This window comes from Vanacampus margaritifer, chromosome 4 (genome assembly GCF_051991255.1).
Source record: "Vanacampus margaritifer isolate UIUO_Vmar chromosome 4, RoL_Vmar_1.0, whole genome shotgun sequence".
Classification (NCBI taxonomy): domain Eukaryota; kingdom Metazoa; phylum Chordata; class Actinopteri; order Syngnathiformes; family Syngnathidae; genus Vanacampus; species Vanacampus margaritifer.
The window spans coordinates 3,275,399-3,298,503 of NC_135435.1; the positions used below are offsets into that span (position 1 = coordinate 3,275,399).

Genomic DNA, 23,105 nt, shown 5'->3' on the forward strand with positions numbered 1-23,105 from the left:
ATCTTTAGCGCCATCTAGTGTTGAAGTAATAATTCATTCAATTTAAAAACCCATATTGATTTCAATAATATGCAGAAAAATCTGTTCTATTAGATCAACATACATTTATTTTATATATAACCGTAGGTCTAGTATTCACTAATAATATATGGCTGGAGTGTCACTTTGCAAGAGGCTGCCATGTTTCACCGCCATCTTCCTGCTACAGATGCCCAAAGGACAACTTTGCAAACGTATTTAGCCCATGTAGTGTCCCAATAGGTCAGCCAACGCTTACATTCCACAGCTGAGGCCTGCAGGTGGTCATCACTGAGTCCCGTGATTTGGGCTTGTGTCTCTTGTAAAAATAAGTTACTATTTTGTCTACAAGTAATGTGATAAGTTCATTATTTTTCATGTACAATGAATGCCTTTAATCATCAATCATGGCTCAGTTTGCTAACATCACATGTCCACACCCAAAAAAAAGAGTCGAACCGTGATTGGTCGTTACCTTAGCCCTGAGCATGCATTATGAAATCTTCAGTCGACAGCAAATTGCAACACGTGTTTTAGACATATTAATTGGACATAAAAAAGAATGAAGTTATCACATTATATATAGACAAAATTTTAACTCCTTAATACTGAAAATGGCAAAATTAGTCAAGTATTCCTTTAAGGCAAATTTAGCCACAAGACACTCAGTCTTAAATTAACTGTCTTTGTTTACACTCTTGAAAAAGCATGTTGAGCTCCCCAAGCAGAGATGACATTGGCATAGTTAATTAAAATAAGATTGAATTTGAGGACACAGCTGTTCTGCCTCTTCGGACAAAGTCACACACTGTTTTTCTGCCATGGTTCATGTAAATACTGTAAGTTACTGTACACTAAAGACTTTTGATCTTGCATACCTCCCAATCTGACTGGCCAACTCTTTGGCCCGGTTGCAAGTGTCTACTGATGAGTTTTCACTGCCCATGTAGCAAGTAGTAAATATATGACCACAGAGGTCCCTTGGGTGCTGAGGAAAGAAGTTTTCATCTCCAGTTAACCTGCGAACATCTTCCAGTACCTGGTTATCTAGGAGGATGGAAAGATCAAAGGAAAGCAAGGCTGTATTAATACATGTATACAAATACATACATTTTATTTTAAATGAATGAATTATGTTTGTCTAATACATAATTCTTTCATGAATGAATTATGATTGTCTAAAATAACACTGGCCACAAAAAAAAAAAAAAGGATTTCTACTTACTGCCATTTTCTATAGCCTTGCAGACCAGCACACACATAGAGTAGACAATACAGGCAACTGAGGAGCTATCAACACCTCCGCTCAAAGGCAACAGGAAGCCACCCTAAAAAGGTAGAGTAAATTCATCATACAAGTTAAGTATTACATAGTCATATTGCTTGTTGACAAGCAAAATGAAAGAAAAACATCATTTTATGTAACATAATACATATTTACATGGGCTTTCAATCTCACCTGTCCACTCCTCCTTAAGTAGTCCCATAGCCAGCAGGCTGGTCCAAGGCTGAAAATACACAAGAATCAACGGAGAAGTGCTTCACTGAACAGCTACACATGCCACACGCAAGTCCACAAAATGCTGTGTACCTGATTTCTTCCTCTGGTGTATGAAAGTGCCATGTTATCGGTTGGAAGGTGGGGAGGCAGATATCATCACTACTGGATAGAGAAAAGTCTACTTTGATCCTATAACATGGTTTGGATTCACTTCCCTGGGTCAGAGAAGCACAAACAACAATATTATTACATACGTGAAAGTACTGTTTGTGCAGTGATGTAATACTGGGTGCTTCTCTCAAATGAATAAAATGTGTACAATATCTATAAAAAATAAAAAACGTTTACCCCCCCGTCTAACTGCCAGGTTTTGTGATATAAAAAAATGAGACCAAGGTAAAACTTTCACTTATAATGTTACCAATAACAAATGCAACTTAACTGAAAAATATAATTAAATCTTTTAGAGAGGGGAAGGAAAAATAAACAATTGCGCACAAAAGTGCACACCATCTTAATACTAGGGGGGTGCCTGTGTTTCTAATTAATTGAAGCTAATTTTAAATGGCAGTCAGCACACACCTGTCACCATTTAACGCGCCTATAATAATTTTGTAGTCACATCTTGCATTACACGCTATAGCCCTTACAAATCTTCCAAGATGTCATTGTTCAAAAGGTGCAAATATTAATATTTCATTTATTTTCAGTTGGGTTGTACAGATTATAGGTCACACTGTGGTTTTCAAATGACTTATAATGGAAAATGTATACAGTATGTTATCTCATTTAAACACATACAGTATAACCTGCATACCCAATAATTAGTATTTACTTAGTCGACAGTGTAGTAAGAAGGTATTATAATGTTGTTTAGTGGAAATTTCCCAACCTGTGGGGAGGAGTGGGTTACTTGCCTGCAGGTGGAATTTTTTTTTGTAGGCTTGTAAAACACCCTGCGTGAGCTACAATAAAGAGGGAGAGGGGCTCTTTTGGTCAGAAGGATAAGTGAATGAGCCAAAGACCTTCTCCTTTTGCAAAAGAAAAGTTTGACTCAACTCTGTGTTCTTATATCCTATGGCCAAGCATATTTATAGAATTTATCTTGGTCTCTTTTTTACCTTACTATTTTACAGGTTTTCTTGCTATTTTTCTGAGAAATGTCATTTTTTTATGGGGAAATTTGTTTAAAAAAAAAAAAACACAACAAGACACCCCACCCGCCCCGCTGGTCCCTCATCGTGGAAGTGTTCGGAAACACGCTCTGTGCGCGCTGGTTCACTCAGCCCATTGGGAAACTAGGAACGTTGTTGAATTTACCGTTTAGTTATTCAGATTGCCCCAAAAAACGGATTCCAGTGCAGGCGGTACAAAGAAAGTAAACAGCTGAATTTATGTGAGTGGAGCGCTCTAACCTTAACCCGAGGACGTCGAAACACAGGCTTAATAACTACACATGAAGTTGTGACCACAAGTGTAGCCTTGAAGTAATATAGTTTGTAAAAGTTGCTCACCATCTGCGGCTGACATGACTCTCCTCTATAGCAGCGCACATCCTCTAGGTCCAAAGTGGCTGTTACCACCTCCTAAAAAAAAAAGCAATGACAAGTGCTGCATTTGACATGAAGTGATATTATCTCCAAATAACATTTACAGTTAAATTTACTTTTTCCAAGAGGGCAGTTGTAACAAAAATCCAGTGATTGGCAATCTGTAAATAGGCGTTTTTACAAGATGTTCTAAGAAAGTATATATAAAATGGATAGATGGATAGATTACTACTGCTTTTTCTATGACTTTTAATAATTTATTCAAGCATAAACACATGGTAGCACAGTGTAATAATGTGTAGTCATCGTTTTACAGCAAAATGGTTGTGGGATTATTTTGGATTTCTGTTAGGAATTTGATGTTCTCCCTGTGCTTGTCAAGAATTGCTCCATCAAGTCAAGTTTCTTCTTCTTCAGTATTGATTAGTTAATTGAAGACACAATTATCCATAGTGAATGTGCGCATAAATAAGTGTAGAGTCAGATCACATCCCATCTCAAGAAATACTATAAACCGTTAATTTCCAGACTTACCACGTCATTTAAGGAAAACTGTGCTCCATGTGCCACAACGTCCCCGTTAACGACCACCATGGCACAACCATCATAATACAGTCTGTCTCCATCACATCCCCTCTGATTTGCATACAGGTAGATACCTCCACTCTGTAAGTACACACAAAATACACAGAGTGTAGAGGTATGCAAATTTATCAATACTATGGATAGCCCATTGGATAGATCCTATAATCTAGTCAATAACTCCTTTATTAGTAAATAAAGTTCAGCTTTTATTTTCGGGTATTCACAGTACTGGATATGAAAAAGAATAGTATACGTCCATCCATCAATTATCCAGTTGCAACATTATTTGTCATGAAACAACATATTTAGGTGAACAAAAGTATTGAAACCCCAAAGACCAATAATTATAGCTGAAATTGGCCTGTTTTGACAGGAGGTCTTATCTCTTCATATTTCATTTTTTGTTTTTACTTTGGCTGTGTGTCTGCTTGTGCTGCTCCTGCGAGTGACGTATTAAGTAAATTTTTGCCGATCAGGTTCTCGTGCTAAGACAGCAGAAAGTCTGTGATAGTGCACGTGACAAAGCGTCACAATACAGCAAAGCAAGATTTTGACAGGGGTGGGACAGCTTGGCAAGAGGCTCACCATTTTTGGGGGGGTGGGGATGTTGCACTGCAATGGATTCATGGCATTTCAATTTAGTTCAATTAGAAATATTAATCTGATTAAAAAGTATAGCAGTCGCAGAACTGTTCACCATGTAAAAAAGTCAACATATAAGGTGAAATGTTGTTTCCTAGTCATCTTTTGCCATGTTAACCCTTTCATAGATAGTGGTTACTACAGTGGACAGCTATTAAAACGTTGTTTTCTATTATATAAATGAATCTTTTTGCCACAGTTGGCCATTGGCCACTCTAGTGGACACAAGTGTAGTCTTGACATGCACTGCCATCCAGTGGTCGACATTTGTAAGTGCAAAAAAAATAAAAATAGATCGACAACAAGATGGCCGACAGATGTGACGTGCAAGGAAGGAAACATACATATATAAACATATTTCATCAGTTGCTCAGGTGCACGTTATCCACCCTAGTGGACATGTCACCGAATGTATGTTTAAAAAAAATGAAGGGGATTATTCTTTTTTTTCATTCCTAAAGAGTTATAAAAAAAGTTGAGAAAAAAATCCTGATAAAGGTTACCATGACTTGTGCATGAAATGGTTTTAAGTTATCTACCTTGGTGGTGGCTGACTTGATCAAGTTGAGTCTTTGGTCTGCTTTGCGGAGCTCATGGTTGCTTGCAGAGGAATTTGTAAAGATTTCAACCCCATCAAGACCCATCTGACTATGAGGGCTAAATAAAAGAGTCATTAATTAAAGAGCAATTGATCAAAAGCTATTGCTGCTCTGAAATGACAGATGCCTCAATAGTGACAAATAAAATGTTACCTTACCTAGAGGGGTGCCATAACTCTTCACACATCTCTGTACCAATACAGGTATCCTTGGTGGAAAGCACACAGTCTCCAAATGGGACTGTATCCTGATGAGCACAGAGGTGGTTTGGCACTACAGTATGCTGAAAGTAAAAAATTGCATGTCATAGTTTTATGTAGGTGTTTCTTTATTTACCTGCCCTGTGACCTGCTGGATCATTCTTGGCAGAAAGTACTCCTCTACTTCCCTAGAAGATACAAAAGAAGCAAGCATATTGGTATTTGTATCGCAAAGGTGAAATATGTTACATTGATACTATATAGGTTCTCCATAGGTAAATAGACTCCCACAATCCAAAATCACAAATGGCTACAGATAGAATGTGATTGTGAATGATTGACAAGTCAGTCAAGGGTAACCCAATATACTTGTATTAGTGTAAAATGTTGTTATTTTTCACTATCTAGTGCATGGGTGGCCAAGTCCGATCCTCGAGAGCCCCGATGCAGCCTGTTTTTCCACGTTTCGCTCCTCCAACACACCTGATTCATGATCACGATTGTTATCAGAGTTCTGCAAAGCTTGAGACTTGGAAAACAGGCTGGAAGGGGTTCTCGAGGACCTGATTTAGGCACCTCGGAACGAGTGTATGTATATGGAACGTCGTGTATATAAATGGAATTTGAGACCTATTCAAAAACTTTTTAACTCATTAGATTAAGGATGAATGAATCATTTTTGCATTTATTTTTAGGAGTTTCACAGTACATACAATTCAATAAATCTAGACAGTAGTGCTCATTTACATTTTTACTTTTGAAAATTATTAGCATTGCAGGATAACTATTTGTAGTCAAACTATTAATGGCCCTTAAATATGCATTGTGCAGTTCAAAAAGGTAGGACTAAAACTAAAACTTTTTCTACATCATTCATGCTCAACCAATGTCCAAATGAGTACAAAGTGCCCAGATTTTTTTACTCCAACTGTACCTTCAGTATGGAGTGTTTGGGGCGAACATGCCACAGTTTCTTGGGTGGGGAAGGGGTGGAGTGGCACCATTCACTGGGTTAACACAGAGGTTGCAGTTACACTTAAGGCCAAAGGTGGCAGTCACGAGTAAAAAAGTGACCAACTCCACAATGATTCTTTAACTTTCATTAATTATTAGAGCTCTGCGATACTTGAGATTTTGGTATTGATCGATACCAAGTAAATACTGGTGCCAGTATCGCTGATATCGATAAGTACTTTTAGGTTAATAAAATATTATGGTATTTTAAATCATTTGTCCTAATAAATAACATGTTTTTATTTTTTGCAAATTAAACTTTCTGGTTGGGTTCTTAATAAACATGCCATAATGTAATATCCTCAAAGGAAACATACCTAGACTGTTTTATTAAGTTGCAATGTAGTAATAATCTTCATATTCTTAGTCCGTGTCACTCTTCTGCACTCAAAGAAACTTAAAAAAAAAGACCTAGCTACCTACTAGTAGTTGGAAAAGCTCAAGCAAAGCATAATATGATTCTTAGTGTAAAATGTCATTCACTGAGGGGGGAAAAAAAGAAGAAAAAAAAACACGGCCAAGATGCCGGTGAAAAAAGTGGAAGCGTTTGAGGGGCTCTTATTAAAAAAATAAAAATAAATAAAAAAAGAGAAGGCGCTGCAGAGAACGAGTGGCTCATCTGTACTGCAGTACACGGCAGTTCTGTCTTTTTTCGACCCACTTAAATGTTGTACACCATGCGATGCCCCTCTCCACCGGTGTGCGCAATGACCCAGGGAGCTGCTGCGACTGACCGGTAAAAAGCCAGCGAGAATAAAAGGCGGACACTCACCCCCGCGTTCGCCGTTTAATTCAAACAGATGCTTGCTTGCAGTGTTTTTTTGCTTGCGTCACCGCAACCTATTTCAGCCGTAATCTTTCGGCTTTAATTTCAATTTTCGGTGGCCGAATATTCGGTGCAAAACACGCAACACACACCCAACACACGCGCACACCGCTGTCATTGGTGGGCTGGCGCATACACTACAAAAGCGATAACGCGAGGGATCCATAAGAAACTCCAAAAAAAAATTAAAATGGAAAGGAATAATACTGGCCCTTTGGTAGCGATACGATACAGATACTCACTTTAGTATCAATTCTATCGATGCTTGGATTGATCTGCACAGTCCTATTAACTATAAATTTTGCTTTCTGCGCATGAAGGAGCGGTTGTGGCCCCTTAGTCCTCCAGGCACTACCAAATTTGTCAAGTACAACCTTTGACTGATTGTGAAATCTATTTAGCCTTGGCTTTCTTAGATTAAATCAATGTTATCTTAAAGTGCAACTGAGTCATATCACTTCACAGTCTTGATCGTTTTTTGTTTACCAACCGAAGCTTTGTCCAGGGTGAGAACCAACGCATCTCTCTGTAGACGCCATGGTTCGCCATCAGCATCTTTGGCCGAATCAGTAAGATTTTTCTAACAGGATAGAGAATAAATTAGTTAGTTAATTAGCACCATCTACATTTCCATTCAGTTTGTTTAAAAATCTTAAGATAAGTCTACTTCATGTAGAAGAACCCAAATCAACACCTGAAATCATCTTCACAACTGTAAGACTACTATCAATTGGTCAAAATCAACAATACTTCTAAAAATGGCAAACTTACAGAATCCTGCAGATCAAGACCCAGACGACCCCATTCCCACATGAAATATTAAGTAGTCAGATTTATCAATCTAAATCACATTCTGCTTCTGGAAAAGATCTGTGCAGACTTGAAATGCTGAAAGTCTACAGGAAATGTCTCACTTATTGGAGGACTGGTTGATGAAAATGAACCACAAATTAACCATTTATATTCAATGATCTTAATCAGTCCGACATTAAGGGATTCCAAACGCCAACAAAAAAACATCCAGTAAAATAAATTTTTGGAAACATTATCCGTACAAAACCTCATCAAATGGATACAACCCTAATAATGATCTTAAACAATCTTGAAGTTTTTCTGTTGATACATTTGTTTTTTGTTTTTCTGCATTTGAATCTTCCTACCTACCCAACAGTTTTTTTAAATGTATTATCTGATTTAGGGTTGCAGAATAACTTACCTGTTGAGAAAAATCACCCGGCAGTTGTAGCGTACATTGCGATGCATGATGGGCCTGAGGGAATATCAAGCAAGAGTGGAATTAGAATGTGGCGGAAACTCCCATCTTTTCGCTTAAGTTGTGTAAGTTTGAAATTTCTCCCAGAAAAACAACAACTTTTTTTTTATTTGTGTGATAATTGTGAAAAATGTCATAATGAACTAACAGTATTACATGATAAATTGAGCTGTGAGGAAAAAATAAAATAAATAAAGCCATGTCTGGCTCTATCTTGTGCCACTAATTTGAATTGCAAGAAACCACAGCACTTGACAAAATATTATCAATCAGAAACAGATGACGTGACATCGGTATCATTAGATGGGCACTGACCTACGTCCTTATGCTGACCTCTATTTTTTTTTATATTGATCATGTACTACTGTCCGGCCAGAATGACAGTTGTAAGGAATATTAGAAAAGTTTTCTTTTTTTTTTTAAATTGCATACTCCCCTTTAATTAATTATTGTCTACACTCCAGTAAAAGTAAACACAAACATTTGAATTAAAGGCTATTGTAAAGATAGTTTTGGGCAAATTGTTAAAAAGAGTAAGTTTAAAATACAAATAGGCTTCATAAATGAAAGTCATATTATCCAAACTCAAGGCCAGTAAAAGGAGGAAATTTGGATGAAAAACTGGATTTTTTCTTCTTCATTACGCCAATGTAACCACTGAAGAGCAGTGCTAAAAGTAGTACGCACCTATGTACGCGGACACAAATTTTACACCTGTCCAATTAAGGTATTTTTTAAGTGTCAATGTTTGTGATATTTACAAAATGCAAAGACTCTGCCACAAATTTCTAAATGATTTTTGCTCCAATGCTTGCGCCACATCCAGTTTTATGACAAAGCTTGACAGTAGTGCTTACAAGAAAGCCTGAAAACAATCACAAAGTAATAACTGCAACGACCTACACAAAGGCCTGAAAAATAAACACAGTGAGAAATGAACATTTTAGCAGAATAGTGATGAGATGACGCCCCATATCATTTATCATACAAGGAAAACTTGTTTGAATAGTGAGGACTTCCTTCAGAACAGGTCATTGAATTATTTCAATTCAGCATTTCTTTTTCAAAAAGAATACTTACATTCCCACGTCACAAATAATGTCTTGGGTGATGGGACATTCTAGGAGCTTCTTGAGAACTTCAAAAGAGTGCAGCAATGTATCAGATTCATGAAAATGGTCTGCACAACCATACCCACTACAAAAAGGAGGAATTACAACAGAGATATTAAAAGAAAGGTAAGGCAAAAAAGATAAATGTTTTGATTGAGACATTTCAATTCAAGAAAATCACACACTGACAACTTTGGCTAATGGATATTTGTGTTTGATTTAATTTTTATTAGTTTTTAAAATTCATTTTACTGCATTTACTGTATATAAATATGATTTATAAATAAATGGAGAAAATGTGTAACAAAATTGCTACTTATGTAATTTTATGGGGGGGGGAAGTATATCGGGATATACATCATCAGGATATATAATTAATTATATTGGGATATAAAATGTTCATATCGCACAACACTATTATTACATGACATCAAATTCGGATTTTTTTTTTTTTATAAATCCCACCATATTTCCAGCTCTGGACCCAGTCTGTATTTGGCTCCATTTTCTTTAGCAATCTCAATACCTGTAGAAGACAAAGAACAACATATGACGAGATCCAGATAAAAGATGACTATTTTTAAACTGTTGTTTTGCTCTGTTGAAAGCTTTCTACAAAGTCTGGGTCCTAAAATAGGAGTAAATACTGATGTCACATGACACGCACAAAACAGAAGGTGCATTCAAAGACAGTAGGACATTTCATGCCCGGACAGAAAAAAAAACATCAATGTTAAACGCTACTCCAAATAAACAATGTGAGCTTACTAATATCCTATAAACGCTGACATAGAAGAAAAATGAAGTCAAAATGTCGGTATTGTGACAACACTAGTCTAAATACACTAAATCTACCCTTGGCCCACCACCTAATTCAGGGTGTTTCATCTCAGTATGTCACTTAAAAATTCCATCTCCCAGTAACTGGCAAATGCAGGATAAAATTAGTTTTGTTGGAAAGGTAAAATCTCTATTTTTTTTTGCTGTGGTGGTTTTGCCAGACCATTGTTACGTCATAATAAAGGCCATTTTGACCGATTTGCGTCTTGTTTGCTTGAAATGTCTTACTGGAAAGGAAAATGCATTTCAACATCAGGACGATTGAAGACTTGGATAACTGAGGCCTTGATGACCATTGATCCTGATATGCTTGTTCGAGTTTGGCAAGATATGGAATACCGTTTCAATGTGCCAAGTAACCAAGGGCTCGCATATTAAACATTTATGAAAAGTTTAATAAAAACCTTTATATCTTGGATTTTTGTGTTCAAATTTGTGCTTAAACTTGAGATCATTAGTTTTCAGGGGGAAAAAAGTTTGTTTTCCATATCTTCAACAGTTATTGAGATATAGGTTATCATATAATGACATATTGAGATGAAACGCCCAGTACTTCCTTTCTTTCTTTACACATAATTGCATGTTATACATGTTAATGACGGCCATCAATTGGTCTTACCTCATTAGTACACCAATCACAATTTTCAGGCCGATCAACGATCCCCCAAAATTCGGTGCACTCTTAATTATAAGAATAATCGCTTTATCATGTTTGTATATGTTACTGTACATAGTAAATATTGGACTGAAGCTTGAGGGGAAGAAAATCGTGACTTGAATTGAAATCACACTATCCGGGACAAAAATCACAATTCCATCTTTCTCTAAAATCTTTAAGCCTTGTAGAATGTTGACGCTCATATACATTGCTACTATTACTGTCTGCATATTTTGCATGTATTCATAAAGTTTCAATAACATTTTGGAGGGGGGTGGGGGGGGGGGGAGAATGAACCTATGATGTTTTTTCCTAAGTTTGAAAGGAAGCATCTTATTGGATGTATTCCAGCAAAAGTTTAGAAAATGTGCCATAACAAGCATAGATATCCTACATAACCCTGACTTGAGAAAACTGGAGTGATGCGCGGAGTGGCCACGGTCTTGAACTGGGAGTCCCACAACAGTCCTACCCCTACATTTCATGAGCATTAAAAAAATAATAATAATAAATAAAAATCACACCTTGCTGAATTTTCAGGCTATTTTTATGTGATTTGTTTTGTTGAAAATGTCACTACAAGCTGCTACAATACCAAAACAAATAAAACAAACAAAAAATCCAATGCGTTGCAAATGCTTCCTCACTCAAAAATGTTTAACTTTTAAAGAAATATTAAGTTGAAAAACAGACACCAGTTAGATGCATGTGACCCACGTGTATCCAACATGAATATTAAATATATTAATTATTAATGCATTCATTCTCCAATGGACACAGAGACAGACAATATAGCATAAAATTGAAAAACAAGCTTGATTGACTTAATTTCCAATTTCAAATGACACTGTCACACTAAAATCCATGAAGTAGCACCGCTGTACTAATTTTTTGACGTGCAGCCACTTTCTAATGGCAGTAATTTTAGTTTTGAAAAGATGTCACAACAATGTAAAATGGTGGCTGTTCATATCATATTATGATTGCTTTTAGATATGCTCCCCCTGCAGAAACACAGTCACTATTTCCTCAGACAATGCAGCTAACAGCCGAGACATTTTAGCCAGGTCTGTATTGTCAGATCTCGCTTACCTCGCCGACTCTCCGTTCAGTGGGTTAAAGCGGCCCTTTATCTCCACCTGCTGTAACGCGGCCAAGGTTGAGGAGTTGACGGGAGCGCTTCAAGTTGGCTGCAAGAAGGATTTGTTTAGGTTCTCACCGCCCCGGTTTTAGAGCGTCAGCCCGGTCTTGCTTCAGATAAACCCTTATTGAGTAACCAATTCGAAATAAGGATAAAATCTAAACATGCTCTTTTTACAGCGGCTCCTCCTCTAATGATGTGTTGCACTTGTTAAGACCTAAATAAATTTAGCTGGTTTTATTAAACCCGCTCGGGCTTGTTATCCTAATCTAAAATAAACCGAAATTACTTTAAAGGTTCGGGGATTAGCAATTACCGATGGTAAGGTATAGTTATTCGTTCGTTAAAAGACCTAAGTGGTTGTTAGGAGTATGACTGAAATAGAACTTAAAGTTAGAAATAATAAGCAGAATTGGGAACCTTTGCATGCTCTTACTGTTTACTTAATTTACCTAAAAATAATAGTAAAAGGAGTATCAATACCTCATTGTATCTATTACTACGCTAATCCACAAAAGAATTGTAATAATCATGTTTGAATTCAGTTCAAGAAATAAGTAACACTTTCACTTATTAGTTAAAGGATCTAAAATATAAATAAAATCTTATCCTTTAGGAACTCAGAGGATATAGAGTTATACAGTATCTATCAAAACCAAATAAACTCCAACTGACACTAAGAAAGATATTAAGTTGCGCAAGTAATTCTTAATTCAAGCACTAGGTTCCGGTATAAATGGGTCGAAATACTTTAACCTAGGTAACCCTAACTCAAGATAAAATCTCTAATCGCTACTGTTAATAGTGTAGCGTGTCGCAGTGTTGCGTTTCAGAACACTCTCCATGAGGAAAAATACGCAAAAACACTGCACAAGTACTGTCTTTGGGGAGCATCTGTTGACTGCCCCGTTTATTCACACACTTCCCTCCAAAACTGTTCTCCTTCCCCCGTCGCCCCGCTGTCACGTCATCATTCCGCGACCTTCCTTTTAACGCTTACATGCGTTCCCCCTTAACTGGAAGAAATGTCCCCATTTACACAAGCGAGATTAAATGAAGGAAGGAGAAAACTTTCAAACAGAACAACACCCAAAACATCCAAAAGAGCATAACTACCAAAAGAGTGACACACACGATTAACTTTTTTTTTTTGTATTGTCAAACCCAACACAAAATACATTTCAATTTAAGTCAACAGGGTTTTTTTTCCCCGTCAGATTTTTTTTCTTTCTTTCTTCTTTACTTTTCAATTGACACACATTAACAAAAACAAGCAAACAAACAAAAATAAATTTAAAAAATCCTGGCGTATATAACCCATTCAAGGTGTGGAACACAGGCCAAAACAAAATTATCACCCCCATACATATTCCTCCAGGGCCTACCGAAACGCGATAGCCTAGAAGCCTCAATTCCTGGCGCAGGAGACTCACCCAAACACCGTGCAGAAGCCCCCTCTCCGTCCCTATCAATGAGCCATCCACCAGCAAGGCCATCAGACGAAACAGCATCATCAGGCGGTGCCAAGAGCAGGACAGGAGAGGGAGATCCTCCACTCGAGCCCTCCATGGGAAAAAACACAGGCAGATTGTAGCGCCGCAACCTGTCATAGTGGACGGTCTGCAGAGGTGAGTCTCCCTCAAACGGGCTACCAATCTGGTAAGTAACCCTTACCTCATCATTCCTATCCATGCGCCGCCTCACTACGTAAGGCCCTTTCCGGTGTGGGGCCAACTTACGACGGCTCTCAGTGGGGTCACTCAGCCATACAAGGTCTCCGACCTCATATGGGTCCATGCCTCAACTTAGCATCATAGAGGGCCTTTTGCTTCTTGCTCGCCGCAATGTTTTTGTCCTTCGCCTGGCCAAAAGCCGACCCCAGACGCCTGAGAAGAGAACTATCAAAGTCCCCTGGGGGCCCACCCTCATTGGTCCCAAGATCACCTCAACCAGCGTCCGAGCCTCCCTGCCATGAGTGAGGAAATAAGGTGTAAATCCAGTACTGGAGTGTACACTAGTATTGTAGGCAAAGGCAACTTGCAGCAGGAAAGAGTCCCATTCCCCTTCACAGGACAGAAGGGTTTTGCCCAATTGATCAATCAGCGTCCTATTGAACCTCTCAACCATCCCATCAGATTTTGGGTTATAGGGAGTGGTGTGTGTTTTCTTCACACCCAGCAGTTGGCACAAATATTTCACCACATCAGATTCAAATTGTCTTCCTGTATCAGTGTGCAGGGTCTCCATCACCCCATGTTCCAAGATATAGTTCTGGAAGAGACATTCAGCAACCGTGGTGGCCTTCTGATCACGGATGGCATACAAGTTGACATACTTAGTGAAATAGTCTTCAACAACCAAAACATAACGGTTGCCTTTGGAGGTGAATGGCAACTCCAATATGACGGCGGCGACACACTGGAAAGGCCTCTCCATTTGCGAGGTCTTCATAGGAGCCCAATATTGCGGAACTGGGGATTTCCTCCTCTGGCATGCATAGCACTGATCACACCAGGCCTTGTCATCATTGTCCATAGTGGGCCAATAACACACACTCCTGGCACGTGATACAACCCGCTCATATGCCAGGTGAGCCGTCAGTGGTGTGCCATGCATCTGAGACGGAACGTCGGGGACCAACGCAGCCAGAACCACCACCTGTGTTGTCCGCCCCATATTAGTCAGCCACACAATCCTGCACAGTAAGACATCAATGGAAACAAGCCATTGAAACTCACGCCAAAATCTCCTCAAACTCCAGCTCGCTGTCTTCAACAGCCATTTAGGGGGTCTCCGGCCCTCTTCCAACCGGGCCAACACTTGAGCAATGTCAGAGTCCTTCTGTTGGAGTTCCTGGACATGGGACAGGGTGTAAATCAAGTTTTGGTTGGATTTAGTTTGGGGGTTTGGAAAGGAACCCACTACAGGGGCGGCGGAGGAGGACTCCACAGTGCATATAGAACTAAGGTCACCGGCCAGCCCCGTTTGGGTACCCGTGTGCACGGGACCGCCTGCTATATCCTGGACATCCCCATCGACCAACTCGCCGCTGGGAACCGGCCTCCGTGACAGAGCATCGGCGTTTTGTTCACAATTACCCAGTCGTTGGGGTCCAGTTCAAGGCCCCAATGCCCCGTTCTGTCATTGTCAATGGAGAGAGGTCGGAGACGCACCAATGGTCGATGATCTGTAACAATGGTAAAGGAGCGAAGGCCCAAGTAGTGTCTGAAATGACGAACTGTCCAAACTATCGCCCACAACTCCCTATCATATGTAGACTACCGGCGTTCGATTGCAGTGAGAGAGCGGCTGGCATACGCGACCACTCTCTCCCGACCATCGGCATCTTGTGCCAGCACTGCCCCGACCGCCACCTGTGAAGCATCGGTATGAAGAATGAAACTGTGGGAGAAGTCTGGATGCCTCATGATAGGTTCAGAACAAAGAGCATCCCGAAGGAAGTCAAAAGACACCTGGCATTGGGAGGTCCATAGGAATGGTGCATCCTTCCCTGTGAGCTGACAGAGGGGGACAGCGCGCTGGGCAAAACCCCTCACAAATCTCCTGTAATAAGAACAAAGACCCAGGAAGGCACGCACCTCAGTAGCAGACCGTGCCACAAGATTTCACCTTGTCTGTGTTTTTGGGGTCTGGACGAAGACCCTCAGCAGACACAACATGACCAAGGAAGATAACGTGGTCCCGGGCAAGATGGCACTTCTTCGCATTCAGCCGCAGACCAGCAGCCCCCACCCGGGAGAAGACCTCTTCAAGCGCCGACAGGTGTTCTTCGAACGACTTACTGAATATTAACTCTTTGACTGCCAGACGTTTTCAAAAACGGGTTGTCGCCAGTGCCAGCCGATTTAAGCATTTTGAGTGATCTTTCAAGGTCCACAGAAAATGTTGCGTTTGGTCTACCAAATGAAAGATTGGACTCTCAGCTTTCATCAGAAAAAAAAAGTTTGTTTCTACCTTATTCCGTTCTTCAGTAATCAACAACAGAAAATGGTTACTTTCACCGAAATTCTCTCTTTTGAAACAAAAAACGGAGAAAAAGAGCTTTTTGTGAAACGATGTTACTCTAGTGAATTGTACACTTCTTTTTGTCCATGAATGATGCCACAAACACCTAAATAGTGCTTTACTTCTGTAAAACGCTTTCACCAACAATGAAAAAGTGTTTTTTGATTGCAAAATACGTTTATTTCCATTCAACAGTGTAACAATTTGACAAAACAATTTCGCAAACTATTTACAAATGTGTGCAACTGTGGTACTACTTACAATTATGTGGATGTTTCAAATACAGTTTTTCCTTTTGTAACGCTCTCCTGCGTGCAAGGAGACGCCAGGACTCGCACAACAGTTTACTTTCACTTTCACATTGGTCCGTTTTGCGTGCAAACGTTACACTTTCTTGACGGCCTTTTTTTCCGGGGAATAAAAAGCAAGTAGCAGACTGTACACACTTCCTCCGATGAATATGCATTGGACTCGGGGCACTCTCCGTCGTCCGATCGAACGTCCGCCTGTGCGTGCTCGGTTGTGTTCCGCGTTACGACACCGTCATAGCCGCCGCGTCAGCGGTTCCAATTTCGCCGTCACCTTCATCATCATCGAGGATGATCACCGTCGTCATCAATGTACTATTTTAGCGTTGGTCGATGCCTTTCGTCTTGTAAGTGTAGAGCTGCTTGCAAACGCTCGCCATTGCCCGTTCCCTCCTCCATCTAGCTCCATCTAACGTCTTCTACTGCCGCGTCAATGCTTCTCAACCACAGAGTCACCACCCTCATCTTCATCATCGATGATGATCATCGTCGTCAACAATGTGCTTTTTCAGCGATGCTTTTGGTCTTTGAAAAAAACGGCTCTGGCGTTAGCTCCTCGCGACCGGCCGCCATTTTTCCTTTGTTTTCCATTCTGATCTCCTGCTCAACGCTCTAGCTCCGCCTCTACTGACGCCCACCCGATCTTGTCAAAAGAGAGTCATCGCTGCCCTCTAGGGGCCAAAAATAGTCATTAGGCTAAAAAAACCTGCTTAAAACTTTCAGGAGAGCTCCGCAAGCCTTCCCAGCACCCATTTCAAAAAAAAAAAAAAAAAAAAATGGGAGGACGTCTTTTAACGTCTTTGGCGCTCCTCCGTAGGTTTTTGCAGAACGTCATTTAACGTCTTTGGCAGTAAAAGAGTTAATATGTCGTCAAGATAGACCATGCAGATATGCCTTGGCAGCCCCTTTAACACCAACTCCATAACCCACCGGAATGTCGTTGGTGCATTGGTAAGTCCCATGGGCATAGACCTGAACTGGTACAGGCCCTGACCAGTGGTGAAGGCAGTATTGTCACGGTCCTCCTGGGCCACCTCAATCTGCCAGTAACCATCGGAAAAATCCAGGGTACTGAACCAGAGGGCTCCAGCCAAGGCATCCAATGAATCAACCCGGGGCAACGGATGAGAGTCTTTAACAGTCACTCCATTGAGACCCCTATAATCCACGCAAAATCGCCATGTGTTGTTCTTTTTCTTAACAAGAACTACAGGAGACGACCATGGGCTACAGCTCTCCTCAATGACACCCTCTTCCAATAAACGCTGCACCTGTCTATTGATTTCTTTACGCTTGTCTGGGGAGGTACGATACGCCCGTTGTTTCATTGGGGGGTGGTCCCCAGTGTTAATGTGGTGTTTGATCAAATTAGGGTTGCTCACGCCACCTCGAGCCTGGCTGAACACGCCCCGATGCTTTCCCAGTAGGACCTGCAGCTGTTGCCTCTGATCATCTGACAACAGCACATCAGCTACATCTGGCAAGGGGGCATTCCCTACTTCAGAACCAAAACACTCTGCAGGGGTAAGTATGTCACATTCGTTAACATGGTGGAAGACCCCTAGATGAGAGCCAGAGTGTAGTTTCAGCTCTTGGTCTGTTGGATTAAGTAGCCGCGCCACAGTACACCCATTATTCACAGATACAACTGAGCACGCCCATACTTTCACGTGCCTCGGGTTCTACATAACCTAGATAGGTGCCAAGAGGTGGCCCAACACTGCGGGGAGGCTTGACCTGAACCAGAACAATCATTTTACTGAAAGGAGGAACCGTAACGTCAACATGCATGGAAACATTACAACATGTTGGAATAAAGTCTGTTTCCTGGAGGAGCGGAATGTTGACATCCCCGATAATGAGTAACTTGCGACCCACATCCATTACGGCATTAGTCTGTCGCATGAAATCAAAACCCAGCAAAATGGCTTGTGTAGACCCCCGCACAACATGCACAATTTGTTCATAGGATTTGCCCCCCAGCATTATAGGAAGTGCCACAGCACCTAAGGTGTCCAACAGTTGTCCATTTACTGCACGTGCAAACATGTACTGGGTATTCAAAACACGTCTACGCAATGTTGGGATGGACATCTTGAACTCCTCAGAGCTAAGTGAAACATTAGAACCGAAATATATTAACACATTCACATGAACACTTTCGACGGTCCCCCTAACGTAGGCAGTAGGCTCAGACTCACCCACCAAACAGGATTCCACCAACAGGGGTGATGGTGGCGCTACTGAGTCGTCGTTGTGACCCGGTGACGGCAACACTGGCATCTGGGTCTCAATGCCAGCTACTGGCAGTTTCCCTGGCCCAGTCCACGGGGGAGGGAGAACGCCGGGAGGGAGACATAAACCTCACTCCAAGTCTCGCCTACCGGTCTTCCGGGTAGGGCTGCCCCCTCAGGCTCTCGCTGCGCTGTCGGGGTGGTGAGAAGGTCGCAGCAGTAGGAGACCACTCCCTGTCGCTGAATCCTCCCTGGCGTCCACGCTGCGGAGACTGGCCTCCTCCTTTAGAAGTCCTGGGAGACGGACCTGCAGCAAACTCCGCCACACTCGCAGTGACAAGCACGATGTCGTCCACTATGCTCCAACGGACTCAGCAGACGAGCCCCAGGAAAAGAGGAGCGACGGCCACCACACTCTTCCTCTCGGGCACGGCCTCTCAAATCTCTCACCTCCATCTGCAGGTCGTCCATCCTCGAAGTAAGTCGCTCCAAGGCATGGACAAGCTTTTCCGTTGAATTCGTATTTCAGTCCACAACACTCCGTACAGCTGAATGAAGGGACGCCACGACTGTACAGTAGATGGTGGGATGGAGTAGGGCGACGGGGCTGTGCCTACTCTCAGAGCTTGTCTTGCCCCTTCACAACGTCCCGCGATGGTCAAGGCCTCATCCACATCCATGGCCCCTTGCTCGTGGCACTTAGCCTGAAGGGCAGGGTCAAGACCAGCAAGAAAACACCTGAAAGTTTCGCCATTCCTGGCAGCCCGGTCATAATCCGGAAACGCTTCGGCCACGAGTCTGGAAATGTCAGCTGCATACACATCCAGACTCATTTGGTTAGCGGGGCCGTGCATTGATACAAGTCTGAAAATATAGGAGGAACTGCTTCTGTCCAAAAGCCTCTTTCAACTTCTCCTTAACCCGTCAAACTGTCCCACAGCATAAAAGCCGCACCATCCAGCCTTGTAGGGAGGAGACTCACCAACGTAGCGGCGTAACTCCCGCTCCTGGCGTGCGCGCGGACGGCAGCCTCAAACTGCTTCACCCAGGTAGCAAACAGTTTCTCGCTGTCCCCGCAAAATGGCGCCGGGAGCTCAACTCTCATCCCACCGCTGCCACCAATGTAGTGTGTTGCTGTGTTGCGTTTCAGAACACTCTCCGTGAAGAAAAATACACAAGAACATATACTGTCTTTGGGGAGCAACTGTTGACTGCCCCGTTTATTCACACACTTCCCTCCAAAACTGTTCTCCTTCCCGTCGCCCCGCTCTCACGTCATCATTCCGCTACCTTCCTTTTAACGCTTACAATAGTCATCCCTCTAACTATAAATAGCTAAATTTATTAAAAGAACATGTGCCTTTAGGGCGAAATAATATCAAAATTGGTTCGAGTTTTCAAAAGTTTATTACAATTTTAATGATATTACAGATAATCAAACAAGTGAGTTGGATAAATGACAATATAGTACTTAATTCGTGAGGTTCAGAAATAAAAATAAAATTTAATTACAGTCAAAATCATACGAATCAGAAATAAAAATAGAGTAAAATAAGTTTTCAAAAAAAATAAAAATGTAATTAAATAAAACAAATTATCAATCAAAAAAGTAAAAGAAAACAAAATCAAAAGATTTAAAAAAAAAATAAAATATATTCAAAATCATAAGAATCAAAATTGAAAATAAATTAAAATAAAAGTCCAAAAGTTTTTAGAAAATAAAAATAAACTAACACAAATTAACAATCAAAGGATTCAGAAACAAAAGTAAAATAAAACAAAAGATTCAAAAATAAAAGTAAAATTAATTCAAAATCAAAAGAATATAACCTAAAACTAAAATGAAATAAAAGTCAACCAGCAGTGCTCCTTAAGTTGGAAAAGAATAAAAATTATCTAATTGTATTTGTTAGAAAGAGTGAAACCCAGATAAATGCCAGAAATGTTGGAGAAGGACCCTTCTTTTTAGTAAAACATAGTCAAATGGCCTTAAGTAGTTTTGGCCCAATAGGAAAAATAGGTTTGAAATAATGACTTTTCCTTGGCTATCCTAGACTTCCTCCTATCAGCTCAAGTCTAATTTAGAATTTCCATTACAAAGCATAGTTCAGCTATCTTTTCTACACTCAAAAACAGACACGAAAAACAGCCAATATTACCATGCATTTTCTTACCTTACGAGTAGGATAAGCCATCTCCCCGAAGGTTGTCGGAAAAAGGCTCGAAATTAGCCCTTCTCCTCCTTATATACCCGATAGTTCGATAAAGAAGACTTTTTGTCTGGGACTCTCCTACCAAGGAAGTTAGTATGAGGGTTTCACCCCTAGATGGTGCCCTTTCTCCATCTTACACGTCGCAAAATATTTTTATAGCTAGCGCAGCTGCAAGCATTCCTACATTTCAAGTCAAGCTACCCGATTAACTCATTCCTTTCTCATCCTCTCCCGTGCTAGGTCAAGCTGACCTAGGCTACCTTCTTCCTTTCCCATCCTGTAGCAGATGTTAACCATTCCAATATACGGGGGTCCTTCTCAAGATTTCTCATAGCCACCAAGTTCTAAAGCTAGGCTACATCCAAGTATTCCAAAAAAAGTATACAAAACTCATGTGCTTTAGTAAGTGCTTATATGTCGTTACATCTGATTACAATCATATTATCACTAACATACAGACCTTTCGTAAATGACAGGTCCGTAGGCCTAACGTTAACATAAGCAGGCGTTTTATTACTTGTTCTTTCCTGTCCTCCCACATCAAAAGTTCCCAAGTCGCTAATTCACTAATTAACACTGATATTAAAATTATCACTAAGGCTTTCACATCTAGACTAGAAACAGTAATCTCGACAATCATTCATAGCGACCAAACAGGCTTTATTAAAGATCGTCACTCTACTAATAATATTAGGAGACTCTTTAACCTTATTAGCATGTCACAGCGGCATGATAAAAAGGCAGTTATTATATCATTGGATGCAGAAAAAGCTTTCAACAAAGTTAACTGGTCCTTCCTCTTTGCTGTTTTAAATAAATTTGGCTTTGGGAAATCATTTATCCACTGGGTATCAGTATTATATGATTCTACTAAAGCTACAGTTACTACTAATGGGATTATATCTCAGAGTTTTACTTTACAGAGAGGCACAAGACAGGGATGCCCACTATCCCCTTTATTATTTGCAATATTTATTGAGCTACTTGCATTAGCCATACGCCAGGAAAGAAGGATTCAAGGAATTCACTCTGGTGTAACAGAACATAAAATTAATCTATATGCCGATGATATCTTACTTTATTTAGAAAAGCCGGCTACTTCGTTAGGGGAAGTATTTAACTTAATAACTAAATTCTCACAGTTATCAGATTATTCTATTAATTGGACAAAATCAACACTTCTACCTATTACAGAAAATTCATGGAACCCTGCAAGCCAGGACCCACACTACTCATTTCCTATAGGTAATTTAAAATACTTAGGCATAAAAATCTCACCTAAATTAACTGATTTAATTCATTTAAACTTTTCTCCACTTCTGGATAACATTTATAGTGACTTGGAGCGCTGGAATAATCTTCCTATTTCTCTAATAGGACGAATAGCCACCATTAAAATGAAAGTTTTACCCAAAATAAACTATTTTTTCTCAATGATTTCATTTAAACCTACGGCTAAATGGTTCCAGTTGTTGGACTCAGCCGTTACGAAATTTTACTGGAATAAAAAAAAAGCAAAGATTAGTTTACTAACTCTTCAGAAAAGTAAATCCAAAGGTGGTCTAGAGGCACCAAATTTTATGAACTACTATATAGCTAACCAGCTACAATATATCGTTCTATGGGCACAACCCAACAGAGACACTAACTGTTGGCTGGAACTAGAACAGAAGGATTGTAATAACCTCAGACTTCGAGATTTACTCTTTATTACAACATCGATTAAGCGACATAATTGTTTTAAAAACCCAATGATTTCCGCCACCGTGACTGCCTGGTGGAAGGCACTAGAATTGACGAAAGCCCAAGTGGAGCCCTGTGGGCTCTCTCCCCTATGGCATAACCCCGACTTTCAACTTAACAACCAACCGTTTTATTTAGGTGTGTGGGAGCAGAAAGGAATTACACATCTCCACCATCTCTTCTCAGATAATGTTTATATCATATACATCCTTGCTACAAAAATGCAATATAAAAAACGGAAATTTTTTACATTATCTACAAGTTAAAATATGATAAAGAAAAAAATAGGGGTACGCTCCAACCGCTTGTTTTAGCTAAAGATATTAACAAGCTTTCTCCGACAACAACAAAAAAACTTTCAAAAATATATAAGTTACTTTCATATACTGATAAAATGTCTTTACCCATCTCGAAATGGGAGACAGACTTGTCTATAGCACCGGAATCTGACTTTTGGATTCAAGTTTGTGAAAACACATTTAAAATGACAAAACACACAAATTTACAACTTATTCAATATAAAATTATTCACAGAACATACATTACTCAATATATGATGAAGAAAATGGGACTCTCAGACTCCGACATTTGTCTCCAATGTTTACAAAACACTATAGACACT

At 40.2% G+C, this 23,105-nt stretch overlaps 1 protein-coding gene across 1 annotated transcript in view; it reads right to left on the minus strand.

The window, feature by feature from the left end:
• nadsyn1 (NAD synthetase 1) overlaps positions 1-23,105 on the minus strand; it is a 39,808-nt gene that overhangs the window by 11,732 nt on the left and 4,971 nt on the right. Inside the window, exons 2-14 of the mRNA XM_077564831.1 lie at positions 9,786-9,846; positions 9,289-9,405; positions 8,152-8,205; positions 7,426-7,515; positions 5,232-5,283; positions 5,054-5,142; positions 4,836-4,953; positions 3,604-3,735; positions 3,034-3,105; positions 1,610-1,734; positions 1,478-1,526; positions 1,244-1,346; positions 897-1,065 (exon numbers count right to left, since the gene is read on the minus strand). Coding sequence (XP_077420957.1) covers positions 897-1,065; positions 1,244-1,346; positions 1,478-1,526; positions 1,610-1,734; positions 3,034-3,105; positions 3,604-3,735; positions 4,836-4,953; positions 5,054-5,142; positions 5,232-5,283; positions 7,426-7,515; positions 8,152-8,205; positions 9,289-9,405; positions 9,786-9,846 — 1,231 coding nt within the window. The remainder of the gene's footprint in view (positions 1-896; positions 1,066-1,243; positions 1,347-1,477; positions 1,527-1,609; positions 1,735-3,033; positions 3,106-3,603; positions 3,736-4,835; positions 4,954-5,053; positions 5,143-5,231; positions 5,284-7,425; positions 7,516-8,151; positions 8,206-9,288; positions 9,406-9,785; positions 9,847-23,105) is intronic.